The sequence below is a fragment of the Delphinapterus leucas genome, chromosome 8, assembly GCF_059928025.1.
Source record: "Delphinapterus leucas isolate spDelLeu-1000000601 "Yukka" chromosome 8, BTC_Dleu_Yukka2, whole genome shotgun sequence".
Taxonomy (NCBI): Eukaryota; Metazoa; Chordata; class Mammalia; order Artiodactyla; family Monodontidae; genus Delphinapterus; species Delphinapterus leucas.
This window is the reverse complement of record NC_143136.1, coordinates 43,175,531-43,197,168: the sequence shown is the minus strand read 5'-3', so window position 1 is coordinate 43,197,168 and position 21,638 is coordinate 43,175,531. Positions and strand designations below refer to the sequence as shown.

The 21,638-nt window shown below is 38.7% G+C and overlaps 1 protein-coding gene across 5 annotated transcripts in view; it reads left to right on the top strand.

The window, feature by feature from the left end:
- Nucleotides 1-21,638, top strand: part of MYO1B (myosin IB) — a 192,621-nt gene that overhangs the window by 138,633 nt on the left and 32,350 nt on the right. For 4 of the 5 annotated variants that reach the window (XM_089916558.1, XM_022567282.3, XM_022567283.3 and 1 more), the window contains 6 exons: nucleotides 9,891-9,995; nucleotides 12,053-12,115; nucleotides 15,459-15,659; nucleotides 16,872-17,098; nucleotides 19,654-19,854; nucleotides 21,499-21,592. In XM_089916558.1, the coding sequence (XP_089772684.1) occupies nucleotides 9,891-9,995; nucleotides 12,053-12,115; nucleotides 15,459-15,659; nucleotides 16,872-17,098; nucleotides 19,654-19,854; nucleotides 21,499-21,592 (891 nt within the window). The remainder of the gene's footprint in view (nucleotides 1-9,890; nucleotides 9,996-12,052; nucleotides 12,116-15,458; nucleotides 15,660-16,871; nucleotides 17,099-19,653; nucleotides 19,855-21,498; nucleotides 21,593-21,638) is intronic. The other variant, XM_089916557.1, reaches the window with a different exon arrangement.

The following is a 21,638-nucleotide window of genomic DNA, read 5'->3' as shown; positions in this document are numbered from 1 at the left end:
AGATTAAATCATGCATTCTTTAGACAACATTTAATATAATTAAATGTTTGAATCTACAAATAACTTTTGTAAAGATGTAACAAAGTGTGTGTGTGTGTGTGTGTGTGTGTGTGTGTGTGTGTGTGTGTTTTAAGTGCTGAGATCCAGCATTTTGGAGACAGGGCTATTTAAAAAGACTTCCTTGTATTAGTACTTGACTTTTGGAATGCAGATTCAAAATTCTTACTGTGAAATTTCCAACAAGGTATACGGACATTATGTCTGTAGTCATTTGTTCATTTGTAGGTTGCTTGAAAGTGAAGTAGGATGGTTCCATGAAAAAAGCCAGGAGTTGGGAGAACCAGAGCTCATGGCCTGGCCAGAGCTGGTCACTTCACCTCTGTTGGACTCAGGCAGAGAGGTTCTGTATTAGATGATTTGTTGGGTCTTATCCAGGTGTCATACAACTGTGATCTTATGAGTTCTGCTGCAAAGGTTGAAAAAAAATTTCTGCTGAGGTTCATAATGAAATTTTAAAAAAGACTCCATGCTTATTTCAAGTTAAATATTTAAACATTGTAGACTTATATTAGAATTTCCTGTTCACCCCCTTGCTAACTCTGACATTTAGAAGCTGTTTTAAGGAGCTTTTAAAACTCTTATTCTCACTTTTAGCAGTGGTACTTCAGTTTGGTTCAGGAAAATAACGAGTAGATCAGGCTTCTCCTTTCTTAACTCTCCCTGTAAGTAATTTGTGAATTCCTTTAAACAACCAGGCCCTACCCAGAATGACCACCCAAAGGATTGACATGTTTCAAGTTGTCAGGTTCACAGAGTCATAGAAAAAACATCAGCCCATTTCCTGCAGCTCAGCCAGGCCTTTCTAGTAAATGCCTTTTTCTTAGAACATTTATTTTGGGGATAGCGCCTGTGCCTTGCTTTATCATGTCCCATATTTAATAGCTAGTGGTAAATACTTATTGAGGGCTGACTATATGCAAGGATTGTGGTGTTATGTATGTTGTCTGATTTAATTGCCATCACAGTCTCATGAATTAGCTGCTATTATTATTTTTATTTTATAGAAGAAGTGAGGCTTTGAAGGTCAAGTAACTATCTCAAGGTTACATGGCTACTAAATGTCAGACTCAGGATCTAAATCTTAGGCCTCCTTGATAAATAATAAAAGATCTTCTACAGGGCTTTTCCTCACTTTTCTCCCCAAACTCACATGGTTCCTGGTATCTGGAAATAAGGAAAAAAGCCAAATGCTTTAAGTCTCTGATGCTCCCTATTTCTGCACCTTTGGCATCATTCTAAGCTCCTGGGCAGCGTAGGGAGCCTTCCCGGAGTTCATCTGTGTGCTGGTAGCAGAGTGTGTGGGACACCTGTGCTTCGTGCTGCCCTGGAAAACTCCCCTTCAGCACAGTGTCTGCTTATATTGGTGTCCCTTTAGCAGACCCTGGAAAGGAAAGCTTCCAGTCCCTTGGTAAGAGGAAGAATTTGAGATTTGTGAGTTAGGATTGCTGGAGTAGACTCAGAAGTCATGGTGCTAAAATTAGTTTCTTTCTAGCAAGACCTCAGGTTACTGTCACTAAATGGGCACTAAATGCTAAAGTCATTCTTTACAGTTGGCAGGGAAAGAGATTTCTTACCTGGCACATTGCTGATCTTTATTTAGGTGTTTCATGAATAGGGCAAAAGCAGAGATCTCACTAGAAAGTTGGGGGGGGGGAAAGATGTATTCAATGATATTTCTAAAATCAGAGAAACTGATTTTATTTTTATTTTGCCAGAAAAAAATGTGTTGATCTTTGTCAATGGGCAGGTGCTTAATATCATGTCACAATACATGGAAGCGGTTTTTCTTTTTCTTTTTTTTTTTTTTTGCGGTACGCGGGCCTCTCACTGTTGTGGCCTCTCCCGTTGCGGAGCACAGGCTCCAGACGCGCAGGCTCAGTGGCCATGGCTCACGGGCCCAGCCGCTCCGCAGCATGAGGGATCTTCCCAGACCGGGGCACGAACCTGTGTCCCCTGCATCGGCAGGCGGACTCTCAACCACTGCGCCACCAGGGAAGCCCGGAAACGTTTTTTTTTTTTTTTATAGGATAATGGGGTCATGATGGGACATTGGCTTGGCTTCATCTTCCAGTAAGATCTAATTAACCATGGGAAAAGAGACACCCACAGCCCTCAGGGAACTGAGTTAAACCTCATGAGCAATTTGACCATGTATAAGTGAGGGAGTCATTTCCCCAGTATTTATTCAGTGCCTACTATGAGCCAGATGCCAGTGGTAAGCAAGGCAGAGATGTTCCTTGCCTGCATGGAGCTTATGGTCTTGGACCTAAGATGGTGGTTCTATTGCCAGCTGAGGACACATCCTATTTGGTAGGAAGCTCTAATCAGGAAACTAGATTACTTTTTGAAAGTATTTGCTACAGACCTAATCAGAACAGAATTTAGATGTTCCAAGTGGAAACATCCTGTAACCTGGCACTAAGCGAAACACCCTTTAGCAATCCAGGAATATTTTTCATTTATATATTCAAGTTTCTCTACAAGTCTGTCTTTCTGAACATCCTTTCCTTCTGCAAGTTATATCACCATTTTTCTCAACACTGTTACAGTTATGGTCTTCATGAAAATGCTTGCATTATGTTTCTAAACAGTCTTCTTCCTTTCTTCAGAAGAATACACTCCAGTTCAGTACTTCTCAAACTTAGCTGCATGTTGGAATCACCTGGGAAACTTTTGAAAATTCAGCTGTCTGGGCCACACCCCAGACCAATAAATCAGAACCTCAGGGTGTGCAGCCCGAGCGGCGGTATTTTAAAGCTCCCAGGTAGTTCCAGTGTGCCGTCAAGGTTGAGACCAGCTGCTCTTGTAAATGGGAATCTTCAGCGTGAACTGTAAATTCCAAACATATGTGGTGTTCTTGCCGTTTGACCTCTGCATGAGATGCCCTTGTAAAACATCCTACAGCACCCACACTTCATCTTAACCTAACCCTAATCTGTGTATATATAATATTCCTAAAACCAAGCAGGTTACATTTTTACTCTTTTTAAGCAGACCTTTCAGCCAAGGCCAAATCCAACCAGTCATATGTCTACAGCAAATCTTATGATGGCCATAAAATCTTTAGAAGTTAGTTTTCCTTCTCCATGCAATAAATGCTTTGGGGTTCTTTTTCCCCAGTTTCTTGCGAGAATTCGGATTTGTTTTTCATGATAGTTAATTGTTCTCTCCATTTTCCTGTCTAAACCTCCTCAGTTAATCTTCCAAACATCTTGATTTTCAATAATCTATTTATGTATTATTTATTTTATAAATAAACTTATTTGGGGGGAAGGCAGAGTAGAGATTTGGTTGGGCACTTTTAAGATACTTTTACCTGCTTTTTGATAGAGAAGTAGAAAGGTTTTTTTTCTTTTAATTTATTCACATAAATACCCCAGATGCTATCATACATTTTCCTGGATTCTCAGCAAAATTGGAACACATGGAAATGTCAAAGCTCATAGGGTTGAACATTAGGAACGCATATAATTAAGGACTTAAAAGTACCATAAGCTGAAGTGCAAGGGCTCAGAGTATGACTCAAGAGGAAGTATTCAAAATCCACATCAGTGCAAAAATGAAAATTTCTATGATATTGTCCACTCAAGTGAAAATAAACTGATAGATTATAGAGAAAATTCTGCCTTTCTTCTTCAGCGAAAATTGACTGCAGGAATTAAGATCCTGCCTTTTGGAGAGCCCTGGGCATCACTTTAAAAATGGGACAGGACACTAGAAGAAATGTTTTTGAATGTTTCTAATTCTGCCTCTTGACCCGACTGACAGTTCCCATGAGAACGTTTTTCAGCTGAGCTGGTGAAAACCTTTCATTTACTTTCGTCTGTCTCTAAACGGAAGAGGGAAACTGATGCATTAAACCATGGGATGATGACACATGCATTTGACTGCAAAGCATTCCAGTGCCAGCTGGGTGAATAGCTCTGCCTTGCTGGCCACGTGTAATCTGATGTCAGTTTGGAAAACAGATTAGAGTGGAACATTGATACTGAAAATAAGGTGAAAGTGAATTAAAGTTCATTGAGGAGAAAAATCTAGCTATGAATCCTGGTAGAACATATCCAGTTTTGCAAAGGAAGAGAATTATAATCCAGATACTCCAATTCTACACAATTCAGTTTGGATATTCTTATAACTGCAAACATGGCCTTAGATCTCTGAGGAATATTTATAGCATCTCCATGAAATAACAAGTGCTATTCTTTTAAAAAGTGAAATTAAATTCAAAACGGTGTTGGGCAATCTAAGTTGATTCAACGTTTTTCTAAGTGCTTATCTGATAGGTCTTAGAATGGATAGGTGGTTTACTGGGGAAACCTATTAGTGTGCTGTAGACCAAAGCAGGACAGCAGTGGCTGAGTATTTCACTTTTCGTATGATCGAGCTAGTTTTGTACAGGCCAAATGCTAGTTATTTGGATTCAGGCACTCTTATTCATCTTGCCCTTACAACCTCGTTGAAAGTGGCCACATACAGTAAGGGTGTGATAGGCAAGGTGCAACGATTGTTTCAAATAAAACAATCTATTAGTTGGGGAAGGGTCAGTGTAAGACCAACTGGTAGGTTCATCTCATGATTATAGGATTCGTTTTCTAAAATATTGTTTTAAAAGAAAATTGATTCTAGTTACAGGCAACACTTTTTGTTCCAGTTTTTTGCCTTTAATTTTGTCCTTTATTTGCTAGAGAACTTGTAGTTGAAGAGAAAGGAGACAATTTAAAGTAGATTTTAGAACGAAAATGGTGAGAAGTAATATGGTTCATAAGATGTATATGCTCGTTCATCAGTGTTGTTGCTTTAACTTTTTAAATCAAAGCCTATTTAAAAATATTTAAGAGCATTATAATGGTATTGATATTTTTCTAAAATTGACCATAATTGAGTATGTACCTAGAAGAAAAATGTTACATATTTAAAGGAAAGTTTTTTGTAACTTCAGCCAGTCATTCAATTTTGTGACTGTCTTAAAAGGAAAATATTTAATATTAAATGTTTTTCTCTGATTTTGAGGATTTTTTTTTTTTTTTTTTTTTTATGCGGTACGTGGGCCTTTCACTGTTGTGGCCTCTCCCGCTGCGGAGCACAGGCTCCGGACACGCAGGATCAGTGGCCATGGCTCACAGGCCCAGCCGCTCTGCAGCATGTGGGGTCTTCCCGGACCGGGGCACGAACCCATGTCCCCTGCATCGGCAGGCGGACTCTCAACCACTGCGCCACCAGGGAAGCCCGAGGATTATGTTTTTAAGTTTACTTTCTTAAAAAAAAAAAAAAAAAAGTGGTTCCTGTTTTGGGGCCCATTTCTTGAAATTGTGAATTTTTAAAAATGGATTGTTAATTGCACTGTATTTTTCTGTAGGAACAGCATTATAAATGGGGACTGCCCAAGGGCTTTCCACTGAGTAAATCTTTGCTAAGACCAACAGCACATTTTAAAGCAGTAATATAGCCCAGCTCCTCTGAAACAGTGCTGTTACAAAGTTTTATAACTTTTGGATAAATGTACCATTTCATTTATTACGCAACAGACATAATACATTAAATAAAATATTATGTATTTTACATTGTATGTAAAATATGGAACCCCCCCACCAAACTTGTTATATCCAAAATTTGACCTCAGACAAAAGTGTTGAGCTATGAGAAACATCAGTTAAATATGTAATTAATAGTACTTTTTGCTGAAATAAGTTACGATCTTAGTGTTTGAACTGCCACACCCCGCCCCACCCGTTTCCTACATGATATTCACCTGCAAATTCCTTCCCATCCACCATCCTAATGATGGTGGTGATGGAGCTGCCTCCTTTATTTTACATCTTCCTTTCAATATACATTATTTTTAAAGAGTATAAGGTTTAAATATCTCTCTTAAAGAGCGTAAGATGTCATTAGCCTTCTTTGCTGAGAATATACGAATATGGTAACAGGCCAGTACTTTTGATCCCTCTTTCAAAATCACTCCAAGTGGAAAGCTCATGGTTGACACTTATGGGTATAAACTAGTTATGAACTTTATTGGGAGTATGAGTTTATCCCTCAGTCTTGAGGGATAAATGTGCTTTAGACAACGGAGAAAAATTCCATGCATGGAGCATGGGTAGCAGACTGGAGGGAGAGGAGGTGAGTCATTCATGGGAGCACTCAGCTCCTGCCTACTTCCTCCTTTGGAGACTTTTTTTTTTTTTTTTTGCGGTACGCGGGCCTCTCCCATTGCGGAGCACAGGCTCCGGACGCGCAGGCTCAGCAGCCACGGCTCACGGGCCCAGCCGCTCTGCGGCATGTGGGATCTTCCCGGACCGGGGCATGAACCCGTGTCCCCTGCATCGGCAGGCAGACTCTCAACCACTGCGCCACCAGGGAAGCCCTCCTTTGGAGACTTTGATTCATGGGACTGCCATGTGCAAGAGTGAGCCCGGCTCGGGGATTGCTAGCCACCCACAGAGTTCTTGACAAACCAAAAAAGCACCCAAATATCAAGTTGCTTTGGTGCCTTCATATTCAAGTGATGGTTCCTACACCCAGTTTGGCTATTTTATAAAGGGGAGTGGGAAAACCGGGTGATATTTAATGCCTGTATAAATGAAGAAATTGGACCTGTGCAGGTTGCAGTTTATGGACTGTCACCAGACATTTCCTTAATTTTCCACAAATTATAAATTTTTGCAATTTATTTTTAACGATTTGTGAAGTCTCATTTCCCAAACATTTGGACACTATCAACAACTTAAACGTTAATCAGAGGAAATGTGATTGCCTTCATTTTCAGCAATAATGAATCGCTCTGACGATTCATGACACGTTTGGGAGCTGTGAGGTAGGTTTGCAGTAGAGGCTGAGGTATTTCTGTGGGGAAGTCAGCTGGTTTTGGCCTTAATGGTTGTGCTGTTGATTTTGGTTTTTGCTTTTTAAGCAGCAGGATCAGGTCAGAGAGTCAAGTTTTTGTTCTTAGGCTGTCTTCAGAACACTCTCATTTCCCTCCTGTTTGTGTTTGAAGGGGGGATACAGCCCATGCAGCACAGGTGTGGGTCGCTGTGGTGAGAAAGGGGGATGCCCTGGATCTTGCTGAATCTCTTCGCTCTTTCGGTGACCTGCCAACTGCCTTTGTCCCTGAGTCTTTGGGTGGATGTGTCAGACACATTTTATTTTCCTGATAATTTAGCATTAAAAGTATTAGATTCTGAAGCCTTAGGACTTCCAGCGAGTTATATGGTATATTATTTCAGTCAGACTGTTTTTTATCCTGAATAGCTCTCACCTAGCAGAACCCCAATTCAGATACCACACGTAGGTATCGTGTTCCTGTCTTTTGAGATGATGGGACACGTGTCTTGATCTAAAGTTTTGTACCAGTCAGAAATATAGCCTGGGGAATTCCCTGGTGGTCCAGCGGTTAGGACTCCACACTTTCACTGCCGAGGGTCTGGGTTCAGTCTCTGGTCGAGGAACTAAGATCCCACAAGCTGTGGGGCGCAGCCAAAAAAATAAAGAAAAAAAAAGAAATACAGCCTGGATGATAAAATCTGTCATTTGCACCGATGAATAACTGTCAATGAGTGTTTACTTTTAGAAGTTTATTGCAAATTGAGAACTGACTGCATTTTGTATAATCTGTCCCTTTCTGCACCAGAATGCAGTAAGTATGAACTGTTTGCAGTGCCGGCCTGTTGCATGCTCCTGTGTTAATAGCTTCTCCAACTGTGTGAAGTTTGCAGTAAATGACCATTGATTAACTGTGTGTGGATATGAAATATAGAATTCATATAAGAACTTATAAAAATTGAGGGGAAATTTACTTTAGCTCAGACTTACTCCTTAGGTTGTGTTGTAATTGTGAAGCTTTGCCTCTGGTTTCTAATCTGCTTGTGTGTATTTCATAGTCCCGTTCTGGAAGCGTACCTCCAGCTATTCACAGCCATATACTGTGTCAGAGACACCAGTTGTTCTCCCCTCCCTTCTCCTCATTAGTTGCCATTTGAAAATTTAGCATAATTTTGTCTAAATAGCTCCATAGGCACAGCCCTATTAAATAGCAGAAAGGATTTACTCCATGAATTTGTTTTCTAAAAAAAACCAAAGATCTCCTATAAGTCACTAAAATTTTAATTTTATTTATAAGTTTTAATTTGGGGTAGTAGCACTATATAGGGATATATTTTACCAAACTGAGAAAGCCAGACTTCCTCATAAAGAAATGGCCTTATACTGATTATAAGGCATCTACATCAGACTGACTTCAGCCTCTGGTCAAAATTGTTAAGCTCTGAGGATTGGAACACATGGTTTTTAAAACATAACATGAAAATGGGGACTGGGGAATGACCTTTGTGTCCAGGACTATATTTGTTGAACGTTTTGGTGATAAATGTGTGCCTTTTAAGTAAGAACCTTCAGGATTTAAAACAAAGAAAGAAACTTTTATCTTCGACTACATTTAACATTAAAAGATTAGTCACCGATAATGTATTTTATGTGTCATTTATGGTTTTGAGTTTAAAATTTCCCCGGATTAATTAGTTCACTAGTGATTAGAAATCCTCAGCCACCTTCCAGGAAGGCGTGTGGTGAGATGCTGCATCCTAGGTATCCTTTTACAATTTGTCCTGGTTGCACCAAACTTGATTTTGAAAGATCAACTTTCAAAAAAGTCTTTGACTTTTGATTTCATCATTTATGGAAAGATTTGAAGGCAGCTGCTCTGTATTCACAGGGAGTGGCGAGCTTCTGCCGTTACAGGTGAACCCTCATGGCCAGTTAGGCCAGGACTGGCCACCTCAGTGGGAAAAGAGTCTGGTTTATCAGTGGTGGGGTCACCATCTCTCACTCCCACTGCCACACCATCTCCTCTCTCTGCAGAGAGGGGGATAGGGGTGAAAATAACAAGTTTTATTGCTAGATCTACCTCTTTTTGGATGGTGTGGTTCTTGGTGAAGTATATTCATCCAATAGACCTGCATTTGTGCCCTCAATATGTACAGCAATACGTTAAGCCCTGCAGATCGTTCAGAAATGATGTAGGCATGGATCTTCACAGGCAATAACTCTGATATGGAGAAGACACTGCTGAGAATCATAAGAGTGATAAATGTGTGACCCTTCTGAGAGGAGAGAGTTTCTAGCTAGATGATTTTGATGTGCTGATTCCCTTGAGTCTGTATTTTGTGGGCACTTCATTCATTTAGTCAGCCAGTACATGCTGAGTGCTTGCTAGGTGCAAGGTGCTGCAGGCATGGGCTTCCATTGGTGAACAAGAGATGTATGGTCAACCCTTGCCCTTAAGAAATGTACAATCTAGAGAGACAGATAAATATGACACTAATCAATACATGTGAATGCACATGTACACGCATGTATACACATAGCATGATTTTTCAAAAGTGCTGGTATGTAAGTGTCAGAATGAGGGATCTGACCCTGGGTAGGGGAGTAAGAGGTCAGGTCAGAAAGACTTTCTTGAGCTCCAGAGTTGAGAATGGAAGATTGAGAACTTGGGTGACAGAGATGATGAATCTCACTGTTTCTTTGCTGATCCTCTAGGGGGAAATGTATTTCTTTCTCATTTTTTTTACCATGTTTGTGGGCTGCTTATTTGTCAACTAAAATTCTTCATTCTCCAAATAGTGTGTAACTTGTATATCCTTCATTCATTCACTTGACTCATGAATCGTTTCTTGGATGCCTGTGATGTGCCAGCCTCTGGCTGTGTGCTGGGCCGCAGTTAAGTCTGCAAGACCGTGTGTGGCGTTTCTTGTGGAGTGAGATGTTAGAGTGGCATTGTCATGGGAGTGCCAGTTGCTTGCTTTATAAGGCTGTCTTCATTTTTCTCCATATAGGACAACAGCTTTGAGCAGTTCATTATTAATTATTGTAATGAAAAGCTGCAACAAATCTTCATTGAGTTGACTCTTAAAGAAGAGCAGGAGGAATATATACGGGAGGTAATATTGAAAAAAAATTTTAAGTATTCCTTTGCTCATAATACAAATTCTGGATTCAGAAGACTGTACAAACATGACCCTAAAATCAGATTTTTCAAAGTTTAGCCATATTGTACCTTTTAAAAATTTGTTTGGTATGACATCTAAGCTAACTGGGATTTTCTTTGCTGCTAGTGCCCAGGACAGTGCTCAGCACATAGTAGGTGCTCAGTGAACATCAGCTGACCAACTTGAGTCTCACTGGATTCAAGTAGAGTGAAGTAAAATAATACCCTGTTAAAAAACTAGTCTGAGATGAATGGGCAGAAAAACAGCGGTGCATCCATACAAGGTTCTAGTACTCAGCAATAAGAAGGAACAAACAGCTGATACACACAATAGCATGAAAGAATCTCAGATGCATTTTGCTAAATGAAAGAAGCCAGACTCAAAAGGCTACATATGTATGAGTCAATTTATATGTCATTCTACAAAAGTCAAAGCTATAGAGTCAAAGTGTCTAATAGTCAGTAGTGGCCAGAGAATAGGAGTGTGACTGCAAAGGGGGAGCACAAGGGAATTTTGGAGGCTGGCTGTGGTGGTGGTTACCTGATGCTACGCATTTGCCGAAACCTAAGAGAACTGCATACCAAAGAAGTCAATTATCATCGTATATAAATTTGAAAATACTATTTCAGTATTTAACAGTATTTTAATATTTTGTTCAATCTTGAAAAGCATTGATTTTTAAAAATTTTATAATAAAAACAGGTAACATTTGTTGAGTGCTTACTATATGCCAGGTATTATACTAGTGCTGTGGATGGATTATCTCACTGAATGTCGTTGGAAAATAATCAGAAGTAATATTTACAGAGTCCTTTCATCCTTAATTGTAAAACACGTACTTGGTTTTCACCCTTTCATTTTTTAAATAGCCAGTGTTTTTCTAAGTATAAATTTATTTATATCAGACAAAAAGGAGAATTTTTTTTGTATATATAGTATTATATTTTTGTTTCCCTTTCATTTATTTGCTTTAATATTTTAGTAATATTACTTCCTTCTCTTCATTTTCTATAGTGTCATTTTAAGTCATTAAGGACACAGAATCCTCTTCTTTTGGCTTCTCAGTATAGATTTTTCTAATGTGATTATTATTCCCAGTGACTTAGTAAAATAACTCATCTACTCAAAAACTAAATCATGAATATTTCATCTTTCATTTGAAATGATTATCATGCTTTAGAAACATTTTATACTTGAATGGCACCTTTTGTAACATAAACATCCTAAAAGCCAGATTCATTCTCTTCCTGTCTTATCATCATAAAGAGAATGCGCAAACTTTGATCTGTAACTTAAAACAGTTTGTACAGATTGTCTAAAACACTTCTAAGAGTATATAGGAAGATCCTTAGTTTGCTGTATGGATTAACTTTCTTCCCCTTAGAAGAAAAATAAATGTTTACACTTATGGAGAGTGTAAGCAGATACAGAATGGTTACATTTGGCCTCCCAGATTTGGCTTTGTAGCTAGTGTTAGAACCAGTGGATAGGTTTTCATGTCTTTCCTTATGTTGAAAATACTTATCTTAGCACTGTTCTATTTTTACATTTGAAATAGTTAACGGCCCTACAATATGGGGTTGACTCTTAAAATTAATTTCTTCCTTGTGATTACAAATTAAGAACATAAAAATCTGGGGATCAAGTTCTGACTTATTTCCTTGTAAACATGTAAATATACGAAAAGTAATATTGACCCAAGGGCCTGTTGAATAAATGACCCGGGGCCAGCGAAGTGCATGGGAAATTGCCACAGATGGGAGGGTGGTAGGGGAGGCAGCCTCAGCACAGGTCAAGGGCGGTTGTTTCAGTCGGATCATGTCAGTGCTAGACTGCTGCATTATGAAAGTTTTGGGAACCGGAAGATGACATTTGCAGCACTGATTTTTATGAAGGAAATTTTCAGAGAGGAAGTGGAATATAGTAAGATGGGCAAAGTCTTATGTTAGAGATGGTAGTGTTGTAGCATCATCATATGGGATTTGATTATGTTCTGTTTTCTTTTTCAGGACATAGAATGGACTCACATTGAGTACTTCAATAATGCTATCATTTGTGACCTAATAGAAAATGTGAGTATTAGGTACAGTTTCCCAAAGAAGTTCTTGGTAGTGTAATTCACTACTTACGAACGATCTCACTGCCTTCAGTGTTCAGCTTTTGTATTTTCACTATTTCAACACTTCAGAGAAATACAGAGTTCTGGAAACTTTATCATAACCTTAAGAACTCACACATGGTTCTCGAACACATACGTAGACAGCTGGACTTTTTGATACTTAGCCAGGTTCCCCCATGCTAATCCTGTTGCCGTATCACAGAGCCCATTCATGACGCTCAGATGCCGTGCCCTTAGGTGCACTATTTTTTCTTGTGTGCTGGGAACCCAGGTCCAATCCACAGCTCGTGGAAATATGAGCACTGATCAGAGGAGACTCAAAAAAAGAAGGTGTTTGCCAAGTCAAAATATCCATTTCATTTCTAAAATTCTAACGACCTCTTAACATAGTATTCAGTGCTTACTATCAAAAAGATAATTGTTCGTGAGGATGTGGGGAAATATGGTAACCCTTGTGTACTGATGGTAGGAATGTAAATTGGTGCAATCGCTATAGAAATCGGTATAGAAAAAAAAAGAAAACAGTATAGAGGAGGTTCCTATAAAAAATTAAAATTAGATCTGTTATGTGACCCAACAATCCCACTCCTGGGTATATATCCAAAAGAAACAGAATCAGGATCTCAAAGAGATATCTTCACTCCCACGTTCACTGCAGCTTTATTCACAATAACCAAGATAGGGAAACCACCTAAGCGTCCGTCTACAGATGAATGGATAAAGAAGATGTGATGTATATATACAATGGAATATTGTTCAGCCATGAGAAGGAAGGAAATCCTGCCATTTGTGACAACAAAGATGGACTTTGAGGGCATTATGTTAAGTGAAATATGTCAGAGAAAGACAAATACTGTATGATATCACTTATATGTAGAATCTTAAAAAAAACAAACTCAGAAACAGAATAAAATGAATAGTGGTTGCCAGGGGCTAAAGTTTGGGGGAAATGGGGAGATGTAGGCCAAAGGGTACAAACTTCCACTTGAAAGATGAGTGAGTTCTGGGCTTTAATGTACAGTGTGGAGATTATAGTTAGCAATACTGTGTTATATATTATATACTTGAAAGTGGTTAAGAAGTAGGTCTTAAATGTTCTCACCACAAAAAAGAAATGGTAATTACGTGATGTGATAGAGGTGACTAACACTATGGTAGTGTATCAAATCCACATGTTGTATACCTTAAACTTGCACAGTATTTTATGTCAATTATATCTCAGTAAAGCTGGAAAAATTTTCTTAAAAAGTAACAACGACAACAAAACTCCATGCTGTTCAAGTAAAAATAAAGGAGGATAAAGGGACCATCTCAGGAGCCAAGTTAAGTAGGATCCCAGGAGTGGCTTGTATGGACCATAGATTGCTTCAGGGATGTGAGAGATGGTGTGTGTGTGACTTGACAGGTACCAAGGGCCGTGGGATTTTTCAGGTTACAAATTATGTACGTGAAAAGGCTTAAAGTGTGAAAAATTACTGCATAATTTTTAGTAACCTTTCTGAACCTAAGATTTTTGTTTTTACATCATATTTATCATGTAGTTTATCATGAGCGAATTGATTGCAAGAAGACTGATTTGTGTGTAAAAGCTTAGTCTTACTAAGTCTTCCTGGCCTTAATAACAAAGTAGTTTGAAACAATGCATAAACTTTATTTTCTACAGTCTTTTTAGCTATCAGTGTAGGTGAGTGCTATGCTTCAGCAATAGAATCACAGGCTCCAAATGTCCAGCAAATCATTTTCTCTTCATCTTTAACAAGACGTTTTGGATATTATTAATTAGCCAGTATCTTATCCCTCAGTATTCAAGATATTCTTGAAAGCCACATCTTTGATTAAATTGAACTTTTAAAAAAATATTCTGAAGCATTACTATTTTTCAATTAAAAAATAAACTTTGTTTTGAAAAATGTAAACAGTGTTGGATTGTGAACACTAATATTCCACCTAAGCAATTTAAAACTCTAGTCTAAAATTTAGAAGATCAGTGGATTTCATGAAAATTTTTTCTGGTAAATTTTGTGACCAAAGTAGTTTGCTGGGGAGGTTTTAACTTTCAGAAGTCGTGACTATCATGTTTTTCTTCGTAAAGGTAACATTGCACTTAATTATTTACCTTTAAGAAGGGAGAAAAAAAAAAAAAACAGTGGTAATACACTTAATTTAACTAGATTATCTCAGCCAAAAATCCCCTTGCATATATGATTGAAGAAACTCATGTTCACGTAGGAGCCTGGATACATAAAGGAAATGTTTCCTTCCAGTATCGCCTAACAATAATGTTTACTCCGGGGATGTTATGAACACACTTGACTCCTGAGAATCTACACTTCCCCCAGATTTTGTGTGGAATGAATAAGTGCTGGTCAGAGGATGTCATGGCCTTGTAAGGAGAAGGGGAGAGGAGCCAAGGGGGACTTTGCCCTGGCGGAAGCGGGTGGGGCTCATGGTCAGTGGATTGTTCTCTGTGGAATGGAGACATGTGGGCCTGTAGGGGCAATCAAAGGAACAACAGCCTTTATTAAGCAAAGTAGAAGTTTCCTGATTTTTGATTCACTTTAGCTGGGCTGACTGCTCTTGGGGTAAATATGATCACAGGGTCTGAATACCCAACAAACGAATTCTCACCCATGTTTAACATCCATTTCGAAATTTTATATGGAAGGAGAATTTTATTCTAAACAGATATTCTTGAAACACAGCTTGATTGCATTGATCGTTAAAAGCAGCCTCCCGAATCACACCACTTTTTTTCCCCAAGAAAATAAACTTTATTTTGAACACAGGAACAGTTTGGAAACATCTGAAACCAATTTCCTTCTCAAGCTGTGAGTCAAATAATGGCCTTAAGAGACTATGCTTTGTGATTTATGACCACGTTATATAAGGAGAGAGTATTGTCACATTAGTTTCTGACTTTTAGATTTGTTTATGAATCTTTGAGGTCTGACTTGCCTTTTGCTAAACAACATGAATTTCAGTTATCATCCCGATAAGGTGGCTGAGGTGACATCTAAGTCCTGTTTCGCCGTCGGGGAGGCATCGTGGCCTGCGGTGGAGCGGGGAGACTCATGCAGACACTCCCTCCCTCCGCACCCCCCAGAGCACCTGGGACCCCGCTGGAAGAGGGCTGATTTCTGTGGGGGGCGTTTTGTTACTTGTTTTGATTCTCTGCTCTTTGTTGTGCCTGAACGGAATTTTCTTGTGACTAAGTCGATTGTGTTTAATGGCATAATTAGGAATAATTATTAATACAGCGAGGAAGGAAGGAAACCCTTTTATCTCCTTTCACCCAGAACACAAACGGAATCCTGGCCATGCTGGATGAGGAGTGCCTGAGGCCAGGCACGGTCACCGACGAGACCTTCTTGGAAAAGCTGAACCAAGTGTGCGCCACCCACCAGCACTTTGAGAGCAGGATGAGCAAGTGTTCCCGGTTCCTCAACGACACGTCCCTGCCTCACAGCTGCTTCAGGATCCAGCATTACGCCGGCAAGGTGCGGGAGCCCGGGCCCCCGTGGAGGACCCCGAGCCTCAGCCTCAGAGATGGCGTTCTGACCAGCGCCAGCTCCAGAGGATAAATGGAGCTGCTGAAAGCATAGAGTCAGTAAATGTTCAGTGGGAATAGAATCTGGACCATGTTGAGCAAAATCTTACTAATACTGAGAGCTGAAAGGAAAGCCAGTGGACTTAATGAAAGAGTTCAAGTATATATTAAAAATCGATTTTATTATTTTCAGGCTCTGAAAGCTAGCCTATAAAAAAGATCTATCGACACTGATAAAAGATTTGCCAGTAAAAAATTAGCATTCACTAAAGACTTACAGTAACACCATTGTAAAGCAATTATACTCCAATAAAGATGTTAAAAAAAAAAAAGACTTACAGTAAGGTTTTAAAAGCACCAACCATTTAGCAAAATAATGAATTCTCAGATTGAATTTTGAATCGACACTGGAGAAAACATCTACTTTTTTTAAAAAAAAGCATTTATTAATTTGGTTAGTATTTGGGGTAATTAATTTTATGTCATCAACTATATAAAGATAATATTAAAAACAATTGGGACAATAGATTGATTTTGGGGGTCCTGAATGATTATTGATTGGAGTTAATACCTCCTTTCTTACAAATAAGCTTGCAAACTTCAAAGGGAAAAAAATCTGATTATGGCTTTAGTAAAAATGAAGTATATAGTAGCTTTTCCTTTAATTTCAAAATGCTGGAACTTGGTACTTCATTTTTTTTCACTAGCCCATGTTATTAAAAGATACTTTCCTGGTCAGTTTCTCTGCTGGTTTAGGATGTCTATGAAAATATCTGTGTTATCTCAATTTCCCCCTGTCTCCTTTTAAACACACTAGAATTGGCACATGTAAACTAAAAAATACAAGTAAAACCTCAAAAATATGCTTGAACACCAAAAAAACCCTAAAATCCTTTGAAAATGTTATAATAACATTTTTGGAGTTTATTCTTGCAAATCCTGAAGGGTAATAGAATTTATTTTGAACTCTTCTGTGACTTAGACAGATGGAATTTAAACTTGGAGGCTAATTTGGTATTAGAGTGTGACTAACTTGTTGGAGATTCTTTGATGGAGAAAGAAGAGGCTGTGGTATAGATAGTCTCGGGATATTTTTAACAGTTGTTTGATGTTCTGGCGTGCAGTTTGTCAGCCACTGAGTCCCATGTGCTGCTGCTCATAGGTGCTGTACCAAGTGGAAGGATTTGTGGATAAGAACAACGACCTTCTCTATAGAGACCTGTCCCAAGCCATGTGGAAGGCCGGCCATGCCCTCATCAAGTCTTTGTTCCCCGAAGGGAACCCTGCCAAGATCAACCTAAAAAGGCCTCCTACAGCCGGCTCACAGTTCAAGGCATCGGTGGCCACTCTGATGAAAAACCTACAGACCAAGAATCCAAACTACATTAGGTATTTCTGGCACATAAAATTCTTTGACCATTCGATTATGAAGGCACTCTCAAGGAAGATCATTTTACCTGTTTGCTTAAATCTGAGCGTAACCCAAGGAGAGGATAACTAAAGTACTTAGGGGTCAAATAATACGGTGTCTTGGGTTTGCTTAAAAAATACTCCAGTGGCCTCAAAATAGGGAATTTTAAAAAGGGAAAAGAAAAAATTGTGGCGGGGGATGGGAATAGATACTTAATGAAATTGGGTTGTTGGCACATAGGAGTTCTCAACTTTCTGGGTTTTTTGGGGTTTTTTTTAATGACAAGTTAAGAAACAAAATGTAAATTTTTTTCTGGTAAGCGTTTTGCATAAACTGTTTTGGTGGATTCATTTTGGATTGTCATATTGACTTGGAGCATTGAAGCAACTGGGGCTTCAGTTGCAGGTCTGGTGTGAGGAAGTATGTGCCTCTTTCTTCCCTGTGAGAGTTATAGACCCAGAGAAAGTAATGATTTCTGAAACAATCTAAATAATTTTTTCAAAACAATAGAAAGAACTCCTAAAAAGCATCTGGTCTCTCTCTCTCTTTTTTTTTTTTTTTTTTTGCTTCTAGGGCATCTTAGTTCTCAAAATTCAGTAAAGACCAACTAGGATTAGAGTTTGTGATGTGTATATTTGGTGAACTAGGTAATAGAAGGTGTGTATCTGATGGGTCAGATTTCATGTGGCAGGTGCACACCCACATATACCTTCTACAGTTGTCTTTGAAAATTCAGTTATGAGGAAGTTAGAGTGAAGAACATTTTTGTGTTTAACTTGTTGACCTAGTATTTATATTCATAACAAATGTAAATAGGTAAAATCCCCTGGTTTGATTGCAAACAGGTTAGAACATATATTAGGTTAAGGATCCTAGTTTCAAAAAAAATTAACCAAGAAACTTTGTGTGATCAGTTGCTTTTGTTATTCTCATTTGAGTAAACTTTTTTTTTTTAACCTTAAGATTCTATTTTACTGAGGTATAATTTGCATGGAGTGATATGTACAGATCCTAGGTGAATGGCTCCATTGTTTTTTCGCCATTGTATACACTTTGGTAACCACCACTCAGGTCAAAACATGGAACATTCCCGTCACCCCAGAAAGTTCCTTTATTCCCCTTCCCTTTCAGTGGTTTTAATGTATCTCTAAGAAGTCTTAATTAATAAACTCCAAAGTTGTGAATATATTATTATATATATATTTTTAGAGTCTTTACAGTTTCAGATTTATTTTAAGGTCTATTTTTTCCATATATTTATCCTGTTGTTTTGGCACTACATATTGAAAAGAAAAAAAATCTCCATTTTCATTCATTTGCCCTGATGCCTTTATCGAAAATCAATTGAATGTATGTGTAGGAGTCTAGATCCAAACTCACTAGTTTGTTCCATTGATCTGTTTGTCCTTAAGCCAAGAAGTAGACCTTACTTTTCTAAATGTAAAAGAAAAACCATAAAAACACCAAGGTCAAACTAGGTAAGATTTAGTTGTCCATGTATTACATGTATGTGTGGAATTTGACAGTTGAAGTGAGGCAGACATAACCGTAAATGTTTAACAATATATTAATTAGGATATAGAGATTGCTCCAACAAGATCTGGAAATAATAGGGGCTTAAACAAGATTGACAGTTATTTCTCATGTACTTCTAAGTGTATAGACTCCAGTGCTAATAGAGCAACGCCTTCTATGTTGTGGCTCTGCAGTTGCCAGGGTATTTCCTCTTATCTATGTAGTCAAAGATAGCTCTCCACCATGTCAACATTCCTGCCAGCATTTAGCAGAAGAGCAAAGGGAGAACAAGTCCCTTCCTTCTAAGGACACACTGGAAATAGCAAACATGACTTATGCTCTGGCTAGAATTTTGATCACATAGCCACACCTACTTGCAAAGGAAGCTGGGAAATGTAGTCTTTCCTTGGGCAGCAAAGTACCCTATTGAAAAGGAGGGAGATAATAAGGATTTAGCGAGACAGCAGTGTTTTAACCTTTTCATTGAGGTATGTAATGTATGTACAATACAATAGAGTATATAAATCTTAATTGTACAGGTTGTTGAATTTTTACCTATGTATACACCTGTATAGCCTCATCCAAGCCAAGATATAAAACAAGTCTATCAACCCAGAAGGTTCCCTTGTGCCCTTTCCCTGTCGATCTCCACCTACCTCTCCCCAGAGGTAAAGCAACACTGAGTTCTCACTAGGAATTAGTTTTTCTAGAACTTCATATAAATGGAATCAAAATATGTACTCTTTTACATCAGACTTCTTTCATTAAACAGAATGTCAGTGATATTTACCCATGTTATTGTATGTATTATTCTTTTTTATTGCTATATCTGCAGTGTAGTTATCTTAAGGTTTTTGTAAAATGATTTGAAATAATTTCAAAAGAAATGACTAGTTTTTCCAAGAATAATAAATAATTGTCTCACCATGAAATAATTATATATGATGCTTTGTAAAACATGGACAGATAAATCCGTAAGAGAAGGAGTTTAAAACCTAAAATTTGTGTAATCTTTTAGGTGTATCAAACCGAATGATAAAAAGGCAGCACACATCTTCAACGAGGGTCTAGTATGTCATCAGGTCAGGTATCTGGGTCTTTTGGAGAATGTCCGCGTGAGGAGAGCAGGCTACGCCTTCAGGCAGGCCTATGAACCTTGCTTAGAAAGATACAAAATGCTTTGTAAACAAACATGGCCTCATTGGAAAGGACCAGCAAGGTAAGACATTCATTGATCATATTTAATTATGAAGTTCTAAAGCATACAGATACCATGTTGTTTTCTTCACGTGCTGTTTAGGCAAAACAATTTTATGAAAAGTTGGCTGTAACCTCTGTTTTGGACCATCTTCCAGCAGGATACCACTTTGTGCTAATTCTTATTAATTATAGAAGTCTTGGTTTTCTTTAAGGTTTAAACACGGCTTATCAAATCCACATTTGGAACTTGTATGTCAATAAAACTTCTAAACTATGTCGTGGCAAGTTAGCAGGAGGAGAATTTGTAATTGATAGGTATATTTGTGTAGACTCATACAAGGGTAGAGCTACAGGCATCTTGGATCACTGCTCTCAGCTCTTCAGGGGTTTATTTCTGGGGAATAAGTGAATTCCAGAGAGAGTGAATGAAGGGTGGGGGTCCCACTCTTTGACCAAGTCTGTACCAACCGAGAAATAGATACAGGAGCAGATAGGGTTCACAGTGTCAGTGTTATTGTGAACAAAGCTGGATTGGAGAATATGGCAGAACTTGGGGCCATGTGGTGTCCAGCTCATCTGCCCTAAATTGCACTCATCCATCCAGTCACAGACAGAGTGCTGGACCACTGCAGACTCATCCCATGGAGCAGCCCCTGTGAGCTCTACATGCAGAGAGAACTTGTGTGCTGGCAGGGGGGCTGCTGCAGAAGAGAAACCAGGCCTTGCCTGTGCAGTGACCTTTCTTCTGCTCTCACCAGTCCCAGAAGTTGCCCCTTTTCTGCAGGCCACAAAAGCTCTCCCAGCTCCTACAGCAGGGCAGACATGCCTGTTTTATGGGGATTTTTCTTTCACTATACTGGTGTTGACTCCACATTGTCACTGGACCTGGCCTTTCACAGGAAAATCAGTAGGATTAGACACTTCACTGTGTATTACAAGAAGATAAACTCCAGACATATGGTGTGGTCCCTGATGCATAATTCAATACCCAAATAATGTAGGGTCTGGGTACTATTTCATTTCCCACTGCTAATTTCCAGGGTATTGTGGTCAGCATCTACTATAATACACAGAACAAGGATTCACTCCTAGCCTGGCATCCAGTCCACAGGTTGGTGGGACGAAGTTTAGTACTAAAGACTGACGTTAAATCCACGGTCCAGGATGGAGAGGTCAGAGTCAAGTCCAGGCCTTGCTCCCACCCTGTGTTCTTTTGCATCCCATTGGCCTGGCACTTAGCACTCTTGGGACCTGCCCACAATCTGAGTAGCAGGAGCAGTGTTTAAAATGTTTGCAAGAAGTAACTGAGTGGGTACAAAATAGATGTGAGTTTCTTGCATACCCTTCTGGCCCTGGTTGGTCCATTGTTACAAGTATATTTGATCACTTCTGCTAATGAAATCAAGAAATTGTCTTTAATACCATATTTTCTTAGAATACGTAGTTCTAAACCCAAAATGCTTTTTGAGCATTTACTAGATTTGGTTAAATTTGTGGAATTCACTCTGGAAATTCTTTGATGGAAGGATGCTTACTGAAAGATCATTTATACTTGGAATTGAAGGTATTTTTTTATACTGCTGAGAACCTAATATCATGTTTTAAGATAAGATAGCCTACTTTTGTAACTCAGAAAATTTGTTGTTTTTATTTATTTTTATAGAGCTGGCGTGGAGGTTTTGTTTAATGAATTGGAGATTCCTGTGGAAGAGTACTCCTTTGGTAGATCAAAGATATTCATTCGAAACCCAAGAACAGTATGTAATCGAAACGTTACACTCTGAATTTGTGTTATAATCATAT